General features: G+C 47.6%; 1 protein-coding gene across 1 annotated transcript in view; it reads right to left on the bottom strand.

The window, feature by feature from the left end:
- The window catches only part of LOC101936510 (aryl hydrocarbon receptor-like), a 116,823-nt gene that overhangs the window by 47,788 nt on the left and 49,183 nt on the right, over window positions 1–19,852 (bottom strand). The window contains exon 3 of the mRNA XM_065562161.1: window positions 12,131–12,246. Within this exon, the coding sequence (XP_065418233.1) occupies window positions 12,131–12,246 (116 nt within the window). The remainder of the gene's footprint in view (window positions 1–12,130; window positions 12,247–19,852) is intronic.

The following is a 19,852-nucleotide window of genomic DNA, read 5'->3' as shown; positions in this document are numbered from 1 at the left end:
AGGCCGAGTCAGGAGGCAAAGTCTAAGTTAAGCTGAGATCAAAACCAGAAATTCAGGCACAAGGAGCAGGAACAGTCATGGCAATTACAGAAGATTCACACTGTGAGGGGGGATTTGATAGCAGCCTGAAGGGGGGTTCCGAAGAGAATGGATCTAGGCTGTTCTCAGTGGTACCAGATGACAGAACAAGGAGCAATGGTCTCAAGTTGCAGTTGGGGAGGTCTAGGTTGGATATTAGGAAAAACTATTTCACTAGGGGGGTGGTGAAGCACTGGAATGGGTTACCTGGGGAGGTGGTGGAATCTCCATCCTTAGAGGTTTTTAAGGCCCAGCTTAACAAAGCCCTGGCTGGGATGATTTAGTTGGGAATTGGTCCTGCTTTGAGCAGGGGGTTGGACTAGATGACCTCCTGAGGTCTCTTCCAACCCTAATCTTCTATGATTCTATGTTGCCTGGACACTTCCTGGAATGCCCCTTAAGTTTATAAGGGCAGGGAGCCAATCAGGAGCCATGGGGCTGCCGTCTGTCAAACGCCTTGAGGCAGAACTTCCCATGGTCTGTGTCCACGGCGGGTCATGAGAAGTGGAGCTCAAGCTGGTTACAGCTGCTGCTGGCTGGCAGCCTGGAAGCTCTGCAGGCCTGGGTTCTAGACTTGGGGAGCTGTATGATGACTGCTTTACGCTACATAATGGCCAGAGAAACTAGCTGTCAGACACAAAAGCAGTGTCAGCAGGTACTGCAGCACTGGGATGGGGCCCCTCCCCACAGCACCCTTTGGACTCAGCTGTGTTGCACTGACCACCCCTACCCCAGGGCTGTAGGTCCCAAACTGCACCCCTCGTCTTTCTGAGAGGGCAGGAAGAGGAATTCCTTGGATGTGTCAGAGCCAGAGAGCAAAACAAAGAACAGCCCCAACAGATGCTACAGCAGGGGCCTTTGGCTAGTGGCCATTCACAAACCCACACTCATCTGCTATCCCCCTTCCCCTACCCTGTGTCTGTCTTGGCTTCTGAGATTGCAGGGACTTTTTGCTTGGTCCGTACAGCGCCTTGCACACTGGGGACTCTTCTTGTGCTACTGGCAAAAATGAAGGACAGCCCTGGAAGACTACATTGCAGGGATGTCTTGCTGACCACACAGCTACCCTTCTAGGGCTCGGCCTATACACAGAGACCAATACAACGGAGGCCTGATTTGGTAGCAGTTTAGTTGAAGTGGTTCAGCACTGTGTTCGGACACTTCTAAATTGATTGAAAGCTGGCTCATGGGTGCACAATTTACAGGCACATACTAAGCAGACAGATCCAGTTTTAGACCAATATAAGAGTCCACAAACAAAACTCACACTGGTTTAACTAAACTGATTTAATTTCAGCGTGTTATGTTTAGACAAGCCCTGGCTCCTATTTTGGCATTAGACTTGGTACTGGTCCCGCTCTCTGCGATTCGTGGACCTGGCTGGGTTTCTAATCTGTCTGAGGGAGACTGCTCGACAGCCCTGGGACCCGACCCCTCCCCTCTCAGCCTGGGAGGACGTTGCAACTGTCTCCTGGCCTCGACTGTCCACAGAGTGGCTGCTAAGCGCCCCCTCCCTTTGCATCACCCATCACCCTCAGACCACCTGAGGCAGTGAAGAGGCTGGAATCCCACCAGTAGAAATCCTGCTCTGAATTGATCGCCAGTTAACTAACGTCTGAAGGTTTTATGCAGCAGCTCTGACTTTCCTCCCCCTGCCAGAATCTTCACAAAGCCCCAACGAGCAGGGCTGTTCCCAGGGATGGATGGGCAGGGGAAGCCCCTGCATGCTCCACCCAGTAATAGTTGAACATTTCTTGCCTGGGGGGCGGGGGAGGGAAATCACTTTTCTAGCTCCTGGCAGCTCATCAGGTGGGATTGGCTGCCTCCGGGAGAGCAGACCAGTCTCTGTGGAACAGACAAAGGGCCCAATCCTCATGTACTACAGCCAAGTTTTATACCTCTCCCCTGAACCTGAGGTGAGCTGCATGCCGAACTGGCAATTGATACGGTCTAGAACAGCCTTAATCTCTTGGCAGCGCTTCTTGCAAGTTTTCCAACACACTTCCAAGCCCCATGCTTTCAAACTGATTTCCAGGTGTAATGCAGGGTGTTGGTTTTGTCCTATAAAACCTTATTTGGCCCAGCTCTTGGCTACCTTAGAGGCAACTCTGTCTTAGAGCATCCCAGCTGTTGAGATGGAGCACAAACTGAGCATCCCCAGGTATGTACATGGGGGGGGGGGAGGCAGAGCCGGCCCTTGAGTAGGGCGAATTGGGGCAACCGCTCTGGGGGTCCCACACTTCAACATCACGGTGTCAGATGAGGTGAGGACAGCAGCTGTCTGCCTTGAGCAGAGCAGGCAGAGGCAGCCAGCAAGCAGGAGGCAGCGTGGTGTGTATGGAACCGTCTCCCCCAGTGGTTTATACCATTTGGCATAGCTGGGAGAGGAAGGGGGGCTCAGCAGGCCTGGGTCAGGGGTTTCTGGCTGCTGCACAGACAGGTGGGCTCCCCTGTGGCACCTGCACACAGATGGTGCGGCCCCCGCCTTGTCCCTGGGCTCTTGGGCCCCTGCTGAGCCCGGAGCAACACTGGCAGGACGATGCTGCGCATGCAGCTCCCCCGCCCCGTGTTCCCACCCTGGACCTGCCCTTATTCGAATGCGGAGGCCAGGGAGTGTGGGGTCCAGGCCCGGACAGGCACCCCCGACTACCAGTGGGTTCACCTTGCTCCAGGTAAGCCTCCTCGGCCCACGCCCCGCAGAGCAGCTGGAGCCCCATCGCCCCCACCAGCTCCCTTGGGGGAGACCCAGTGCACCCCCTGCCCTATTGGGGGCCCATACAGGCTGATTTGTCCCAGGCTCTGCACCGCCCAAGGACAGCCCTGCATGGGGGCCAATGGCAGAGTATTCTCAGTGGTGGGCTCTTGGTTTCTCCATTGGTCCAGCAGAGCCAGAGAGTTCGCTGACCTTCAGGACATAACACAAAGCCATCTTGTTACGGAGGTTTCTGCCTGGGAGTGGATTCGGAGAGGGAAATTTCTACATAGCTTGTCAATTTCTTTATAGTTGAGATCATTACATCAATGCAGATTGCTTTAATTTCTGTAAGTTTCTAGGGTGTGTGTGAAATAAGAACATTTTATATTAAAAACCTGGCACGAGTGGGAATTATGTGGAGGGGAGAACAAACCATGAAGGGCCACATTCTGCTTTCAGTTGTTTGACAGCGGGTTTAAGCAAAGAATTTGTCCCGTAAGATTGAAAAGTCAGTGAATGCTTATAGCAGTGGGACTACAATGAAAAGGCCCAGAAATTAGCAGTGGTGGGCAAAGCACAGGTGCACATACAGTGCTTCATAGGTAAGGCCAGAAGGGATCACTGTGATCAGCTAGTCTGACCTCCTGTACGACAGAGCAGAGAACTTCCCCACAGTATGTTCTAGTCCAAACCGGAATTATCTTTTAGAAAAAACTTCCAATCTTGCTTTTAAAAAAATGACCAGTGATTGAGAATCTACCACAAGCCCTGAAGTTGTTCCCAGGGTTAATAACCCTGACTGTTAAAAAATCATGCCTTATTTCCCATCTGAATTGATCTAGCTTCAATTTCCAACTGGATCATGTTAGATCAAAAAGCCCATTATTAAATATGTGTTCCTCATGTAGGTACTTTAGCCTGTGATCAAGTAACCCTTTAACCTTCTCTTGTTAATCTAAAGGGATAGACTCAAGGAGATCATGCACGATAAAGCATAGCCAGCTTTGTATGAGGGCGTCCATGGGTTCCCCTCCCTGTTCAACAAGGAAAGCCTTTTCTGCCAGGAGCCCCCTGGTCTGGACATGGGCTGCTGCTCCTCTTGGCCCTGCTGCAGATAGCAATCGCTAGGGTGCAGAGCTTTCTCTCCAGCCTCTGTCGTCTTCATGGCTGCACAGAGAGCTCTTCACTGAAGCCATAGGGCAAAATGACAGCAGCTTCAGGTACGTGCCTAGTACCTTCTGCAATAGGGCTTCTCCTTTCAACCTTCTCCTCCACCATCCAAGAAGGAGGGGAGATCCTTCCCCATGCATGCAGTTCACTCCACTGGTTAGGCACCAGGCAGGTGGCCTGGCCACCACGGGAGGTACCAGGACCATGGCAGAGCACTGAAGAAAAATGCAGGCAGGTGCCAGGGAGCAGAGTCTCCATCCCAGCTCTCATCTGTCTCCTGAGCTCCGTGTTTGTGGAGTCTCAGTGTGAGAAGGGCAGTAGGGAACGCTCTTCCACTGTCAAAGTGGCCTTGTCCCACGCCCATCCCTCTCCCTTCACTGCGCATAGCTGGGAGTTCACTGCCAGTGTGTGACCAGCTCCCTGAGGGAAGGATCAGTCAGGAACATACTCCTCCAGCTGCTCCAGTCCAAGTCTATGTAGAGGGGGCATTGCTGAAGAAGAAGGGGGGGCGGCATTCCTGGGGGGCAAGCTTTGTTACTCGCAGCAGCACTGGGGGCAGAGCAGAGGGTGGCTGGGTGCTCTCTGTGAGCTTCGAAGCACTCCTGAAGACCGTAGGATTGGCGCCTTCCCCGTCTCTTGCCTCTGATAAAACGGAGGCCATGAGCAGAACTGCCAAATGAAACGCGGGAGGTTGGCTGAAAAATGGCATTTTTGTAGATGGGGTGAGTTTTGTTCCTCATTCTGCCATGCCCACCCCTGTTTCTAACAGCTGTTAGCTTCTCCTCCTCCTCCACAGGAGTCAGGAGGGAGCAGGGCTAGACTCCCCCAGTGCCGAAGGGGCTTTCCAGCCTGTAGAGTTCTGCCTGACTATACACTACTCTTGGTGCAGCCTTTCAGTCATCATCACAGCAGCTCACTTAGCTTGGCAAGCAAATCGCGGCAGAGGAACAGCAGGGAAAGAAACAGCTTTGAGGAGGGAAGGCAGGTAAAAAGGAGTTCTCCTTCAGGGAAAACTGCCCCCCAGGGAGCAGAATGTCCTAAAGCACAGTGGGTGGCTCCCTGTGCATAGCAGCCCTGCTGCCTCTGAGCCACTGATGAAGGGCCCCACGCACTGGTGAGCAGCAGACAGATACAGAAGAGGCAATGTTACTCTTATGGCTGCGAAGGCTGCTTGTTGACAAGCCCAATGTGCAGGTGTTCAGACCTTTGCAAATTACTTCTTGCGCTGAGATTGTCTCCAAAGCCCCCAGGTGAGTTTTTCTTGCAAGTCTGAAGAAATGCCATTGGAGATTCTAGAGGCGGGGGGAGCATTATTTGGCTACACTAGCTAGGAGATTTTAGAGCGAGGATCATTAATATTTACCTTAAAAAAACCCTCAACTTTAGATTGAGGACTCAGTGAGGAATTCTGGCTTAAATACAGCATTTCAGTATGTGATCTCCCCTGACAAGGAAAGATTCACATTCCACAAACATATTTACATAGGGCCTTTCAACAAAAGGATCCTAAAGTGCTTTAAAAACAACTGGCAAATTCCAATCCCTACCTAGGAATCTGAGGCTTAACCTGCATTGGTGGTGCTGTTTTTCTGCTGCAAGGGGTCTTGTCAGTACAAGGAGGACACCCATGTGCTGGGGGTGGGGATAGGGGAGAAGGTTAGGCTGAAAATAGTGGGTTACAAACACACAGCTCAGATCTGCTGACTCAAAAAACTTTGCATGGAGAGAAGATGACAGAGGGCCATGGCTACTACCCCCACCCATAGGTTGTAGCAATGATACTGCATCCTATTTCGAGGTTAGCATCTCCCTCTCCTCCCCCTGCACCCCATGGGCTTATTTCATGCAAAGCGTTTTGCTTAGGATCATGCTTTGGCTCCACGCAGTAGACATACCAGAATGATTTCTCCAGTGGTTAAAATGCAGAAACCTCTGTGATTGGATGAAACAGCTATTGTAGGTGGCCAGTCAGCATGCAGCAATTAATAGAATGCTTTGTTTATTGGAATGTGCCATCCCAGTTGCTTTTTTACGTCTGTTTTTTCTTATCTGTACATGACCGCGATACATTTCAGCAAGTAGCCCCAACTTGGACCTCATCTCCATACTCCAAGCCTAAAGTGGGCTAGGCTGTAGGAGGACACACTGCAAAGAGTATTTGATCACAAAGGTGTTTTCTGAGGGACTATCAGGTGCGGATTCATGTTATGTGTCTTTGGCAGGGAGAGTTGGAGTCTTACTTGCGCTGTGTCAGTTTGCAAACTGACATTTATATATTCTACATGTAACTGTAGACCAGGTAAAAAAAAAAATTTCACTACATTTTCTTTCCCTTTCCATTTGTCAGAGATTGCCAACACCTGTATATACACTTCAAAGTTTCAGATTTTGAAGAAGTCAGACCATACTTTTAGCAGTAGAGCTGGCCCATTTACAAATCCAAAGAAACAAGGGGAATAAGTATTCCTCGCTCATTCCAAAAAACAACACACTGATTACTCAGCAATAACTCACTTTGATCAAGTTTCTAAAAACGGTCTTAGTTTTCTTCATCCACATCCATTCAGCAGAGCTTCTTTTTTTGTTTTATGACACCATATTTAATTGTGTTCTCCTGTTACTCAGAGAGAGGAGGTTACTTACCTGTAACTGGAGGTTCTTCAAGATGTGTGGCCCCTATCTGGATTCCACTATGCATTATGCATGCGCGCCTTGTGACTGGAGTTGGAGAATTTGAAAGTACTGTCCTTTGGTCCATGCATGTGCCCAACTCACCTCTTGCTTCCATCTGAGGCAATAAAGCATGGGACGGACCAACCGCATCTCGAATTTGACAGATCTACCAGAGGGGTAGGAGGGTGGGAAGTGGACCACACTTCTCGAAGACCCTCCAGTTACAGGTAAGTAACCTCTTCAAGTGATGGTCTCTATTGTATTCCACTGGGGGTGACTGACAAGCAGTACCTAAGTTGCAGGAGGATGCAAGGATGGAGGACGAGAGGGTCATGTGAAGAACCGCCATGCCAAAGGATGCGTGTGCCACCGAGTCCTGCGCTCAGGCATAGTGTGTGGCGAAGGTGTGGGCAGAACTCCACATGGCTGCTCCACGTATGCCTATGAGAGGCACGTCCTGAAGGGAAGCTCTGATCGTAGCTTGAATTCTAGTGGAATAAGCCTGTACCCCCATGAAGGGTGGGGGAATAGGTTCAACAGCTGGTAGCAGAGTTTAATGCAGCTAGAAATCCATTTGGAGATTCTCTGGGTGGAGGTGGCCTGTCCTCAGAGTCTCTCTGCTACCGCAATAAACAGTCTAGGGGACTTTGATTGGCCTTCTACCTGCAGAGAACAAAAACCAGAGCTCGGATGTTGAGGGAATGAAGGCAATGTTCTTCTACAGATGCATGCGGATTCAGGGAGAAAACAGGTAAGTGAATGAATTAATGTCAAACTGGGAGATCACCTTAGGTATGAATTTTGGGTGTAGTTGTAAGGAAACGTTATCCTTGTGGAAAGCTGCAAATGGTGGCTCTGCCCTCATAGCTCTAAGTTCCCTGACCCTTCTTGCTGAAGTAATAGCCATGAGAAAGGTGACCATTGGCTCAAAGGGAATCTTCATTAATACCAAGAGTACCAGACTCAGGTCCCATTGAGGTGTAATTATTTGGAGAGGTGGGAAGGTTGAGAAGGCCTTTCAAAAAAAAAATCTAGCAATTAGCGGGTGTGTAAAAACAGAGTAACCTTGCACAGGAGGATGGAACGTGGTGATCACTGCTAGGTGCTATGTCAAAGTGTTGACGGTGAGCCCCAATGTCTGTAAGGATAGAATGTGACTACGACTAGGGGACTCTGTTGCTTCTGGTAAAATCTCTTTATGTCGTGCCCAAGATGAAAAACGTCTCCACTTAGCACAGTAACTTTATCTAGGAGAATTTTTCTACTGTTAGGGAGAATGCCTTGTACTGCAGGGGAACATGCCCGTTCTGTAGGTGATACCCACCCAAATACCATGCCCTGAAGTCGACTGGATGTGGATTGTGGTGCTTGATCTCACCATTGTATTTGGTCAAAAGGTCAGGAAAGTTTGGGTTGTGGTTCTCGGTGGGTGGGATGACATGCGCAGGAGATTGGGGAACCAGAATTGAATTGTCTGGGGCACAAGGAGGCAAATCAAAATGACCGTCACCTTGTTTCAATAGATTTTGTGGAGCACTCAGGATAGGAGCAGTAGAGGGGGGGAAGGCGTAGTTGAGCTGGTCTGACAAGGAGAGGAGGGCATCGCCCTGGGAGTGGTAACCAGGGGCTTTCCTGGAGAAGTATGTGGCGCACTTGCTGTTTGTTTGAGAAGCAAAATCGGTCCCTAGTTGGGATCCCTCATTGTGTGAAGATATCATGTAGCACTGCATCCTGAAGTTCCCATTTATGATCAATTGCAAAGTATCTGCTGAGTAACCACATTCTGCATTCCTGGAAGAGAGGTTACAGATAGGGTGTGCTGATCGCTGACGCACCAGTTCGAGAGATTGATCATTTCTGCACATAGAGCGATGGATCTCACTCCTCCTTGTTTTTTCATACTAAAGATCGTTTTGGTGGTGTTCATCATGATGCAAGTGGATGAGTGGAAGAAAGGATTCACACACAAATCTTATTGCTCCAAGTTCTAGGATATTGACGTGAAGCCTGGTTTCTTGAGGTGGCCACATCCCTTGTGTCACATGGGTTGTCTGTATATGCTCCCCAGCCTAACAGGGATGCAGCAGTGATGCTAGTTTTGTCTGGGGGAAGAGGGAAGAAAGGGGACTCCCATGCACATGCGATGTGGGTCTGTCCACTATAGGAGGGATGACAGTACTGTGCTTGGGACTATCAGCATGAAGTTCATAGTGAGTTCGGTGAGTACATGGACTGAAGCCATGTCTTTAGACAGCAAAGGTGAAGTCTTGAGAAGGAGAAGGAGACTGGAAAAGGGCAAATGTAGTGCCCATCTATAAAAAAGGGAAATAAGGACAACCTGGGGAATTACAGACCAGTTAGCTTAACTTCTGTATCCGGGAAGATAATGGAGCAAATAATTAAGCAATCAATTTGCAAACACCTAGAAGATAATAAGGTGATAAGTAACAGCATGGATTTGTCAAGAACAAATCATGTCAAACTGACCTGATAGCTTTCTTTGACAGTGTAACAAGCCTTGTGAATGGGGGTAAGCAGTAGATGTGGTATATCTTGACTTTAGTAAGGCTTTTGATACTGTCTCACATGACCCTCTCATAAACAAACTAGGGAAATACAACCTAGATGGAGGGACTATAAGGTGGGTGCATAACTGGTTGGAAAATCATTCCCAGAGATTAGTTATCAGTGGTTCACAGTCACTTGCTGGAAGATTCTCTGTATCTTGAAGTCTTTAAACCATGATTTGAGGACTTCAATGGCTCAGACACAGGTCTGATACAAGATTGAGTGGGTGAGATTCAGTGGCCTGCGTTGTGCAGGAGGTCAGACTAGATGATCATAATGGTCCCTTCTGACCTTAAAGTCTATGATTCTATGCTGGAAGGGCATAATGAGTGGGGTCCCACAGGGATCGGTTCTCGGTCCGGTTCTGTTCAATATCTTCATCAATGATTTAGATAATGGCATAGAGAGAACACTTATAAAGTTTGCAGACGATACCAAACTAGGAGGGGTTGCAAGTGCTTTGGAGGATAGGATTAAAGTTCAAAATGATCTGGACAAACTGGAGAAATGGTCTGAAGTAAATAGGATGAAATTCAATAAGGACAAATGCAAAGTACTTCACTGAATCAGTTGCACACATACATAATGGGAAATGACTGCCTCGGAAGGAGTACTGCGGAAAGGGATGTTGGTCATAGTGGATCACAAGCTAAATATGAGTCAACAGTGTAACACTGTTTCAAAAAAGTGAACATCAGTCTATGATGTCTCAGCAAGAGTGTTGTAAGCAAGACACGAGAAGTAAACTGCATTAGCTTCCAGTTCATTTCTTAGTGCAATTCCAGGTGTTGGATTTGATCATTAAAGCTCTATGGTTTTGCCTGGAGCGTGCTGGTCTCTGTGATGGTGCATAGTAGCAGTATAGTATGGGCGATTCTTCCCCCGGTTCCAATTCATGGGAAGAGGTGGACTCTGGTTCGAATGGTGGTACCGTCGGAGCCAATGGACTGGCATATAACATTCAAGGAAAGCATGAGAATCTGTACTGCAGGCATAGTCCGTGGCGGGGATGTGAGTTCTCTGGAAGTGGATGGACCTGAAGGAGGAGACTGGATCCAGACAGGCTTCCTGAGATGCAGTCATGGATCTGCATCTGCCTAGTGTAAGGGGCATTTTCTCTTTTCTGTTTGCCGGTACCGGTGTTGATGTCTTTCCTGGTGTGGGAAGTTCTCGTGTCTTGTGGGGTGCCAGAGATGGCAATACTGCTTCGCTCCCAGAACCGTTGGATCCCACTGTTTATGGGTCTTCTTCTCAAGCCTGTGGGACTTAGAACATGCTGTGTCCCCTTGGGCCTATCTGGTGCAGGGAATGTCCAGTTTCTTGGAATTGGAGGAAGAAGATAGTCTCATGCTTATGGGTGTGCTTCCTAATCTCCTGACTAGGCCCCATTATGGGGTCTCTGGGGGTGGTTCCGCCAGCACCAGAGTCAGACGTAGCAGTGGGAGGCGCACTCCTTGCTGAATCAGGCCCATGTCTGGGGTAGTTCCCAGCCTGGGTTCAATGCAGTCTCATGGCCATCTCCATGAGATACTTGCAAAGACAAAGTGCTGAGCCTTCTCAGGTATCGCTGGGGAAGGACTGGCAAATACTGCACCTAGCTGCAATGTGAGCTTCTCCCACCCAAGCAATAGAGGCAGCATTGATGGTCACAGATCACTGAGAAGGATCACAGGCAAGAGGTGCAGAGTTTGAAGCCTGAAGTCCTGGGCATAGTCTGGTACTTGAACAGGGATACGGGGTGGGGAGTAATGGGGAAAGTCCCAGAAATCTATTAAACTGTTAAAAACTAGAAAAGAAGTCAAGCTATGTTAACTAATAACACTATTTACAATCGTAATTAGAACTGTATCAGAGAGGAGGACCCAGAAGCTTTGAATCCGGACCATGTGGCGGCAAGGAGAACTGGAGATGTGGCGAGTCAGGACACATGCACAGAAACAACAAACACTACTTCCAAATTCTCCAACTTCAGGAGCATGCATAACCCACAGTGGAATACAATAGGGACCGTCATTCAAAGAAGAACACTGGGTTTTGTCTTAAAAAAAAAAACTGTGTGCCTGTATCCCCTGGTTGTCAGCAGGCGGGCGGGACTGAACCAAGGACTCTGGAACTTAGTGCATGAGCCTCTATCACATGAGCTAAAAGCCAACTGCCTGTTAGCTAAGGGTGTAGATCAGACTCATTAATTGCATTTTCTCTCTCTAAGTGGTCTTGGTGCCACTACATGGGACAGAACACCACAGCCAGAAGATGTGTGGATCAAACAGATATTTATGGCAGCTTGAAATGATCTAAGTCAACTGGGTGGGGAGGAAGGACTTGCTCAGTGGTTTGAGCATTGGCCTGCTTAAACCCAGGGTTGTGAGTTCAATCCTTGAAGGGACCACTTAGGGATCTGGGGCAAAATCAGCATTTGGTCCTGCTAGTGAAGGCAGGGGGCTGGACTCCATGACCTTTCAGGGTCCCTTCCAACTCTCTGAGATATATATATATATATATTAACTCCCATGGAAGTGAGTGGGAAGGATTGAGTCCTAAATGGCAAATTGTAAATGACTCTTTACTGCCTTGTATACGTGTTCAGACAGGATGTAATACTGCACCAATGCTTCTATTTTACACCAGTGCTAGTGACTACAAAAGGTGCAAAGCAGCGGAGAATCAAGCTCTGTATCTTTACACCATGCTCCACTGTGAGGTGTTAAATAAGAGGTTGGACTGATCTCTGCAGGCTGGAATAATAAGGCAAACGGGGGCTGCATGGTCTTTTTTTTTTTTTTTTTTTGTCAGTCACATTTTGAACCAAATATTTGTCCGTTTCTAACACAGAGGCCCCCGTGAGGGTAAATGCACAGGAATCAAGGTGGAAGAGGAGAGAGAGAAAGTGCCCAAATAAGCCTTGCAAACAGACTTGATTGTAGAGAGAATGCCTGAAGCACCAACCTGTAATAGCAGTTCACCCTCTGGCATGATTCTGTCAGCCAGTCCCAAGGTCCTCCCATTGTCATGGTCGCCATTCCTTTCTGCTCCCGCTTTGGAGCAGTGACTCTTCAGGGCAACTGCAATGAAGCAAAGTAAAGAGATGTTAGGGCTGAAATAATGTTTACAAAATCACTGCTGGGAATGTCAGATTCTTTTACCTCGAACAATTTGTTCTCAGTTTGGCTTAGGTGCTGCTTCTTCGAAGGAAGCCTGTGCTGCTTGCCAGCTGCTTGCTTTGCTGTTCAGAGTGTTTATGGTAGAGGCCTACCATGAAAGCAAGAGGCACTTAACATGCCCTGTGCAAACAGCAGCTAAAGCCTTGCCATAGGCCACTAGAGAGAAGTGTCCAAACAGTACATATCATACATGTGACATTTACCACGGACTTCAAACAGTCACTATTTTTAAAGGCATGTTTGCTTTCTGTTGGTTTGCAATTGTAGAAATTTGTCCTTTGGCTAAAAAGGGCCTAGCTGAGGTTTCCCCCAGCCCAACTCTGGTCTCTGTTTAGAGGGATCCATTGCTTCTCTTGGGGAAGGGGGTGGGGGAAGAAAAAAAAAAAAGCCGAGGATGACCCCAGAGTCCAGCAATGCTTCTCTCAATAAGAGAGGCTCATGTACAAAGCAGCATGAGAGCAACTTCTGGAAACATAATGGCAGTTCCATGTGCCTATGTGGTCATGGCACTAGCAGTCTGACTCTTTAGCAAACAGCCTATTATTTTTGTGCTCTGCAATACTTTAATGGGCCATGTCCTCACCTGTGTAAATCAATGTAACTCTACTGAGGTCAGAGCTATGCTGATTTACACCTTCTGGAGAGTTGGCCCTTTTGAGCATGTGGAGGGTGTAATGTTCACAAATCCATCTAGTAATTTCGTATTTCAGGGTTTGCCCTGTATTGTCCAAACTAATTTGGCTACAATAGTGAGGATGTGACTCAGAGAAGGGAAAATGTAGTTAAGAAACTAATGAACCAAAAGGACGGATGGGCATGCATATATGCACACCCACAAAAGATAGAAGTGTACAGTCACAGAAAAGACAAGTCTATAATGGTACTTGCTTTGGAGGGTCTCCTAATGATTTACAATAATATGGCTCTGCAACCATGAGAAGATACTGCAAATAAAGTGACAGGATTTTATCTTAGCTCAGGGGTCGGCAACCTTTCAGAAGTGGTGTGACGAGTCTTCATTTATTCACTCTCATTTAAGGTTTCGCGTGCCAGTAATACATTTTAACGTTTTTAGAAGGTCTCTTTCTATAAGTCTATAATATATAACTAAACTATTGTTGTATGTAAAATAAATACGGTTTTTAAAATGTTTAAGAAGCTTCATTTAAAATTAAATTAAAATGCAAAGCCCCCCGGACCGGTGGCCAGGACTCGAGCAGTGTGAGTGCCACTGAAAATCAGCTCACGTGCCACCTTTGGCACACATAGGTTACCTACCCTATGGCACGCGTGCCAAAGGCAGCAGGTGATGGGTAACTGCTCCACAAATTAGATTGAAGTCTATAAATTGGTTTCAGCCATTCCTAATCAGCATCCAGTCTTCTTGGTCTAAGTAAAAGATTCAAGGTGCTTGATACAACAGACATACCAGGCTCCAATCCAAACCAATGAGTAGCTGTGTCACCCCAGCCCTGTAACCTGGGCTTCCCTTTATACTGCTTTGCTGCTGTAGCCTCCAGCCTGGACTGCTCACAAAGAGCCTCCAGCATGTAAGTCACTCCCGGCTGCATCTGTGTGTTCTCTGCAGCCAGCCAGATGCACCTCAGCTCTTACCAGCTTTAAAGATTACCGCAGGATGACCCCAACCCACTCCCCGATTTTCTTCAGAAACATACGTCCTGTACTGCCCAGCCCTCTCTTGGATAATACAAATATACTGAGTCCATTATTCCTTTGGAGGAATAATATGCACACGACTTGTTACCTCAGTGGAGCCACCCAGACACTTCAACTTGAACACACTGGATTAGATAAAACAATAAAAACAAGTGTATTAACTACAGAGAGAGAGTTTAAGTGTGCAAGTAATGAGGCCTAAAAGTCAGAAATGGTTATAGGAAAATAAAGGCAACAGGAAGCGTTTTTAGCTGACTGCTCTGAATCTAATAGTTTGCTAGGAGTTCGCACCACATGCTTTCAGGAGTCTCACTGAGCAGTCTCTTTAGCTCAGGACCCCACCCCCAGACTCTAACGGCTGCTTCCTTTGTCTTTGTAGTGAATGCGCCGGGCAGGAAGAGAGAAGTCTCTGTCCCTTCTTTTTGATAGTTCTGGCCCCCCTTTCAGAAGCATATCCAGCTGGGAGCAAGGCAACAGGCAGCCTGTGTGGAAGGAAACTCCATGTGGTTTCTTTCCTAAGATTGAAGGGTTGTCTTCATGTACAGTGGTGTAGCTGTAGTAGTGGCTTCACTAAACCACTACACCAACGGGAGAGCTTCTTCCAACAGTGCAGTTAATCCACCTCCTCTAGAGGCCGTACTATGTTGGTGGGAGAAGCGCTCCCATTGACATAGCACTATCTACACCGGGGGTTAGGTGGGTGTAACTACGTCACTCAGGGATGTGGATTTTTCACACCCCGAGCGATGTAGATATACCAATATAGGTCTCAAGTATCAGAGGGGTAGCCGTGTTAGTCTGAATCTGTAAAAAGCAACAGAGGGTCCTGTGGCACCTTTGAGACTAACAGAAGTATTGGGAGCATAAGCTTTCGTGGGTAAGAACCTCACTTCTTCAGATGCAAGTCATGACTTGCATCTGAAGAAGTGAGGTTCTTACCCACGAAAGCTTATGCTCCCAATACTTCTGTTAGTCTCAAAGGTGCCACAGGGCCCTCTGTTGCTCAATATAGGTCTGTAGACCTAGCCATAGATTTTGCCTCTGCCCCCTTTCCTGCCAATGAATGGCCATTTAGCAGGTAATGGTCCATCAACTTTCTTTACACTTGCTGAGGCATCAGCTTGCCCTTTGTCTCTGAGAAACTGAGACCACTCTCCAGACTGGTCAGGAGAACATACTTTTAGTCATAATTTCAGCCGGTGCTTAGAGCTTGACATATAGTGAAGATTAGCACTTTAACTCTCCCTGTGACGTTGCACTCCATATGTTTTATGGAAATATGCTTATGAGTGTAAATATGATGTAACTGGATTATGCTTTATGCAAAAGGTCTCCTGTAAGGTATCATAACAAAGGTTATAACCTACTGAATATATTCCTCCTATTTGTATGCATGTATCATTCTTGTATCTGAAGCTAGAAATATGAAGTATAACTCTGAGGTCCTATTGTAATTATGCAAAGTGTGGGCCATTAATGGTGGTTTAGAATCTTGATGGCTCCCATTGACTAGGACAATTGGTTGTAAATGGTTTATTTACCTGCAAGCCTTCCTGTGTACATGTGGGCTAACCCAGGAAGAATGGAAGATGGGGGTCTCACAGGACATGTGACCATGTCACATGATACTGGAATCCATCTTAATACTGATACTTTTCCATTTAGAAGGAGGGGTGGGGACCCAGAGAGACAAAAGATTCCCACCTTGTGACAAAGCTATAAAAGGGGGTGGAGCTGGACAAAGGGGGCTGCCAGTCATGAGAAAACCCCTGCTTACCACCTGAGATGTCTGCTGGAACTAACAAGGACTGTACCAGGGATAAGGACTGGGCCTAGACTAGGAAGGAGTCTAACATAAGAACATAAGAAAGGCCGTACCGGGTCAGACCAAAGGTCCATCTAGCCCAGTATCCTGTCTACCGACAGTGGCCAATGCTAGGTGCCCCAGAGGGAGTGAACCTAACAGGCAATTATCAAGTGATCTCTCTCCTGCCATCCATCTCCATCCTCTGACAAACAGAGGCTAGGGACACCATTCCTTACCTGTCCTGGCTAATAGCCATTAATGGACTTAACCACCATGAATTTATCCAGTTCTCTTTTAAACTCTGTTATAGTCCTAGCCTTCAAAACCTTCTCAGGTAAGGAGTTCCACAAGTTGACTGTGCGCTGCGTGAAGAAGAACTTCCTTTTATTTGTTTTAAGATAAAAACAAATAAATAATAGTCTGTGAAAGAAGTTTATTGGAACATCTCTGAGAGTGAGATATTACCTGTAATCAGTTTCTTAGTGTATTAGGCTTAGACTTGCGTGTTTTGCTTTATTTTGCTTGGTGACTTACTTTGTTCTGTTTGTTATTAGTTGAAACCACTTAAATCCTACTTTTTGTACTTAATAAAATCACTTTCGTTTATAAATAAACCCAGAGTGTTTAATACCTGGAGGAACAAACAGCTGTGCACATCTCTCTATCAGTGTTATAGAGGGTGGACAATTTATGAATTTACCCTGTATAAGCTTTATACAGAGTAAAACAGATTTATTTGGGGTTTGGATCCCATTGGGAACTGGGTGTCTGGGTGCTGGAGAAAAGTAACCTGCTGAGCTGTTTTTTGGTTAAAGTCTGCAGCTTTGGGGTGTGGAGCAGGCCCTGAGTCTGTGTTGCTGCAGGCTAGTGTGTCTGGCTCAACAAGGCAGGGTTCTGGAGTCCCAAGCTGCCAGGGAAAACGGACTCAGAGGTAATTTCAGCTCATCAGGTGACAGTCCCAAGGGGGTCTCTGTGACCGAACCTGTCACAACACCATTCCTACTGAAGGGGGAAAAGGCTAGAGAGATCAAAGGCTAGGAACAAAGCATGTGGGCCATATGTACACAATGGGGGAACTCTATCCTGGGAAACTGTGACTCCAACAAAGATTTTGGGGTTGTGGTAGATAATCAGGTGAACAAGAGTGCCCAGTGAGACATTGTGGCCAAAAGGGCTAATCATAGAAAAACTAGAACTGGAAGGGACCTTGAGAGATCATCAAGTCCAGTCCCCTGCCCTCACGGCAGGACCAAGCACCATCTAGATCATCCCTGATAGATGTCTATCCAACCTGCTCTTAAATATCTCCAGTGATGGGGATTGCACAATCTCCCTAGGCAATTTATTCCAGTGTTTCACCACCCTGACCACTAGGAATTTTTTCCTAATGTCCAACCTAAACCTCCGTTGCTGCAATTTAAGTCCATTGCTTCTTGTCCTATCATCAGAGGCCAAGGAGAACAATTTTTCTCCCTCCTCCTTGTAACACCCTTTTAGATACTTGAAAACTGCTATCATGTCCCCCCTCAGTTTTCTCTTTTCTAAACTAAACAAGCCCAATTCTTTCAGTCTTCCCTCATAGCCCAAATTTTCTAGGCCTTTTATAATTTTTGTTGCTCTTCTCTGGACCTTCTCCAATTTTTCTACATCTTTCTTGAAATGTGGTGTCCAGAACTGGACACAATACTCCAATTGAGGCCTAATCAATGCAGAGTAGAGTGATAGAATGACCTCTCGTGTCTTGCTCACAACACTCCTGTTAATGCACCCCAGAAGCATGTTTGCTTTTTTTGCAATGGTGTCACACTGTTGACTCATATTTAGCTTGTGGTCCACTATGACCCCTATATCCCTTTCTGCAGTACTCCTTCCTAGACAATCACTACCCATTCTGTATGTGTGAAATTGATTGTTCCTTCCTAAGTGGAGTACTTCGCATTTGTCCTTATTAAACTTCATCCTATTTACCTCAGCCCGTTTCTCTAGTTTGTCCAGATCATTTTGAATTATGACCCTATCCTCCAAAGCACTTGTTTATTGATAAGAAGGTCATGTGAAACCGTATCAAATACTTTACTAAAGTCTAGGTCTAGTCACGTCCGCCGCTTCTCCCTTATCCCCAAGGCTTGATAGCCTATCAAAGAAAGCTATCAGATTGGTTTGACATGATTTGTTCTTTACAAATCCATGCTGGCTGTTACCTATCACCTTATTATCTTCCAGATGTTTGCAGATTAATTCCTTAATTACTTGCTCCATTATCTTCCCTGGCACAGAAGTTAAACTGACTGGTCTATAGTTTCCTGGGTTGTTCTTATTTCTCTTTTTATAGATGTGCACTGTATTTGCCCTTTTCTGGTCTTCTGGTATCTCTCCCGACTTCCAGGACTTTTCAAAGATGATAGCTAGAGGCTCAGATACCTCCTCTATCAGCTCTTTGAGTATTCTAGGATGCATTTCATCAGGCCCTAGTGAATCACTGGATGCATAAACAGGGGAATCTCAAGTGGGAGAAGAGAAGTTATTTGACCTCTGTATTTGGCACTGATGTGACCGCTGTTGCAATACTGGGTCCAGGTCTAGTGTCCTCAATTCAAGAAGAATGTTGATAAAGTAGAAACGGTTCACAGAAAGCCACAAGAATGATGGAAGGATTAGAAAACATACCACAGGCTCAAGGAGCTCAGTCTATTTAGCTTAACAAAGAGAAGGTTAAAGAGTGACTTGATCACAGCCTGTAAGTACCTACATGGGGAACAAATACTTAATGGGCTCTTCAGTCTAGCAGAGAAAGATAAAAATAATCCAATGGCTGGAAGATGAAGCTAAACAAAATTCAGACTGGAAATAAGGTGTGAATTTTTAACAGTGTAATTAACCACTGCAACAATTTGCCAAGGGTTGTGGTGGATTCTAAATCAAGGATAGGTGTTTTTCTAAGATATCTGCTCTAGGAAGCTCTCTGTGTTATACAGGAGGTCAGACTAGATGATCACAGTGGTCTCTTACTGGCCTTGGAATCAATGAATCAGGAGCAGACTGGCTCACAGAGCAAAAACCTGTAGATGAGCCCATGGGAGAGACTATAGTTGTAAACAAAGGGAACCAGAGAATGCAGCAAAATTGATATGAGGCCAGGGTATTCCAGCTCTTATCCAGGGCCGCGCGGGGGCGGGGGGATGGGGAGGGGCAAGTGGGACAATTTGCCCTAGGCCGTAGGCCCTGCAGGGGCCCCTACGAGAATGTCGGAGGCTCCCCCCGCCTCCGCCTTCCCCCATCCCCCGGCGCCTCAGCGCGCCGCGTCCAGGAGCAGCCCTGGACAGCGCTGCAGTGGCATGGCTCCAGTGGGGCCTGAGCTCCCCCCACTCAGAGTCATGTGGTAAGGGGGCGGGGCTGCAAGCTGCGGCCGAGCGGCGGGAGCTCAGGTCCCACTGGAGCCGCGCCGCTGCACCACTGTCCAGGGCCGCTCCTGGACGCGGCGCGCTGAGGCTCCGGGAGAGGGGGGAGGTGGGGGTAAGTGGCATGGTAAGGGGGCTGGGGCCAGGGGTGTTGGATAAGGGGCAGGGAGTCCCAGGGACAGTCAGGGGACAGGGAGGGGGCAGAGGTTTGGGGGGGCGGTCAGGGGACGGGGAACGGGGGGTTGGATTGTGGGCGTTCTGGGGGTCTGTCAGGACTCGGCGGGGGTGTGTGTGGATAGGGGTCGGGGCAATCAGGGGACAGGGAGCATGGGGGGTTTGTGGGTGGTGGGGTCCCAGGGGGTGGTTGGGGGGGCCTCAGGGGAGTGGTCAGGGGACAAGGAGCAGGATGGGTTGGGGATTCTGAGGGGGGCAGGAAGTGGGTGGGGGTCGGATAGGGGGCAGGGCCAGGCTGTTTGGGGAGGCACAGCCTTCCCTACCCTAAAGCTCATCAGCAGTTTGAGGCTTGCAGACAGCTATCTAACACAAAGAGCTAAGCTGTTATCTTTTCCCTTAGGGCTACCATCCCTTTCTCTTCTCAAATGCCAAATTATAGTCTACATTGAAT

Source organism: Chrysemys picta, chromosome 11 (genome assembly GCF_011386835.1).
Source record: "Chrysemys picta bellii isolate R12L10 chromosome 11, ASM1138683v2, whole genome shotgun sequence".
Classification (NCBI taxonomy): Eukaryota; Metazoa; Chordata; order Testudines; family Emydidae; genus Chrysemys; species Chrysemys picta.
The sequence above is the reverse complement of the archived record's forward strand: the minus strand, read 5'-3'. Positions and strand labels throughout refer to the sequence as shown.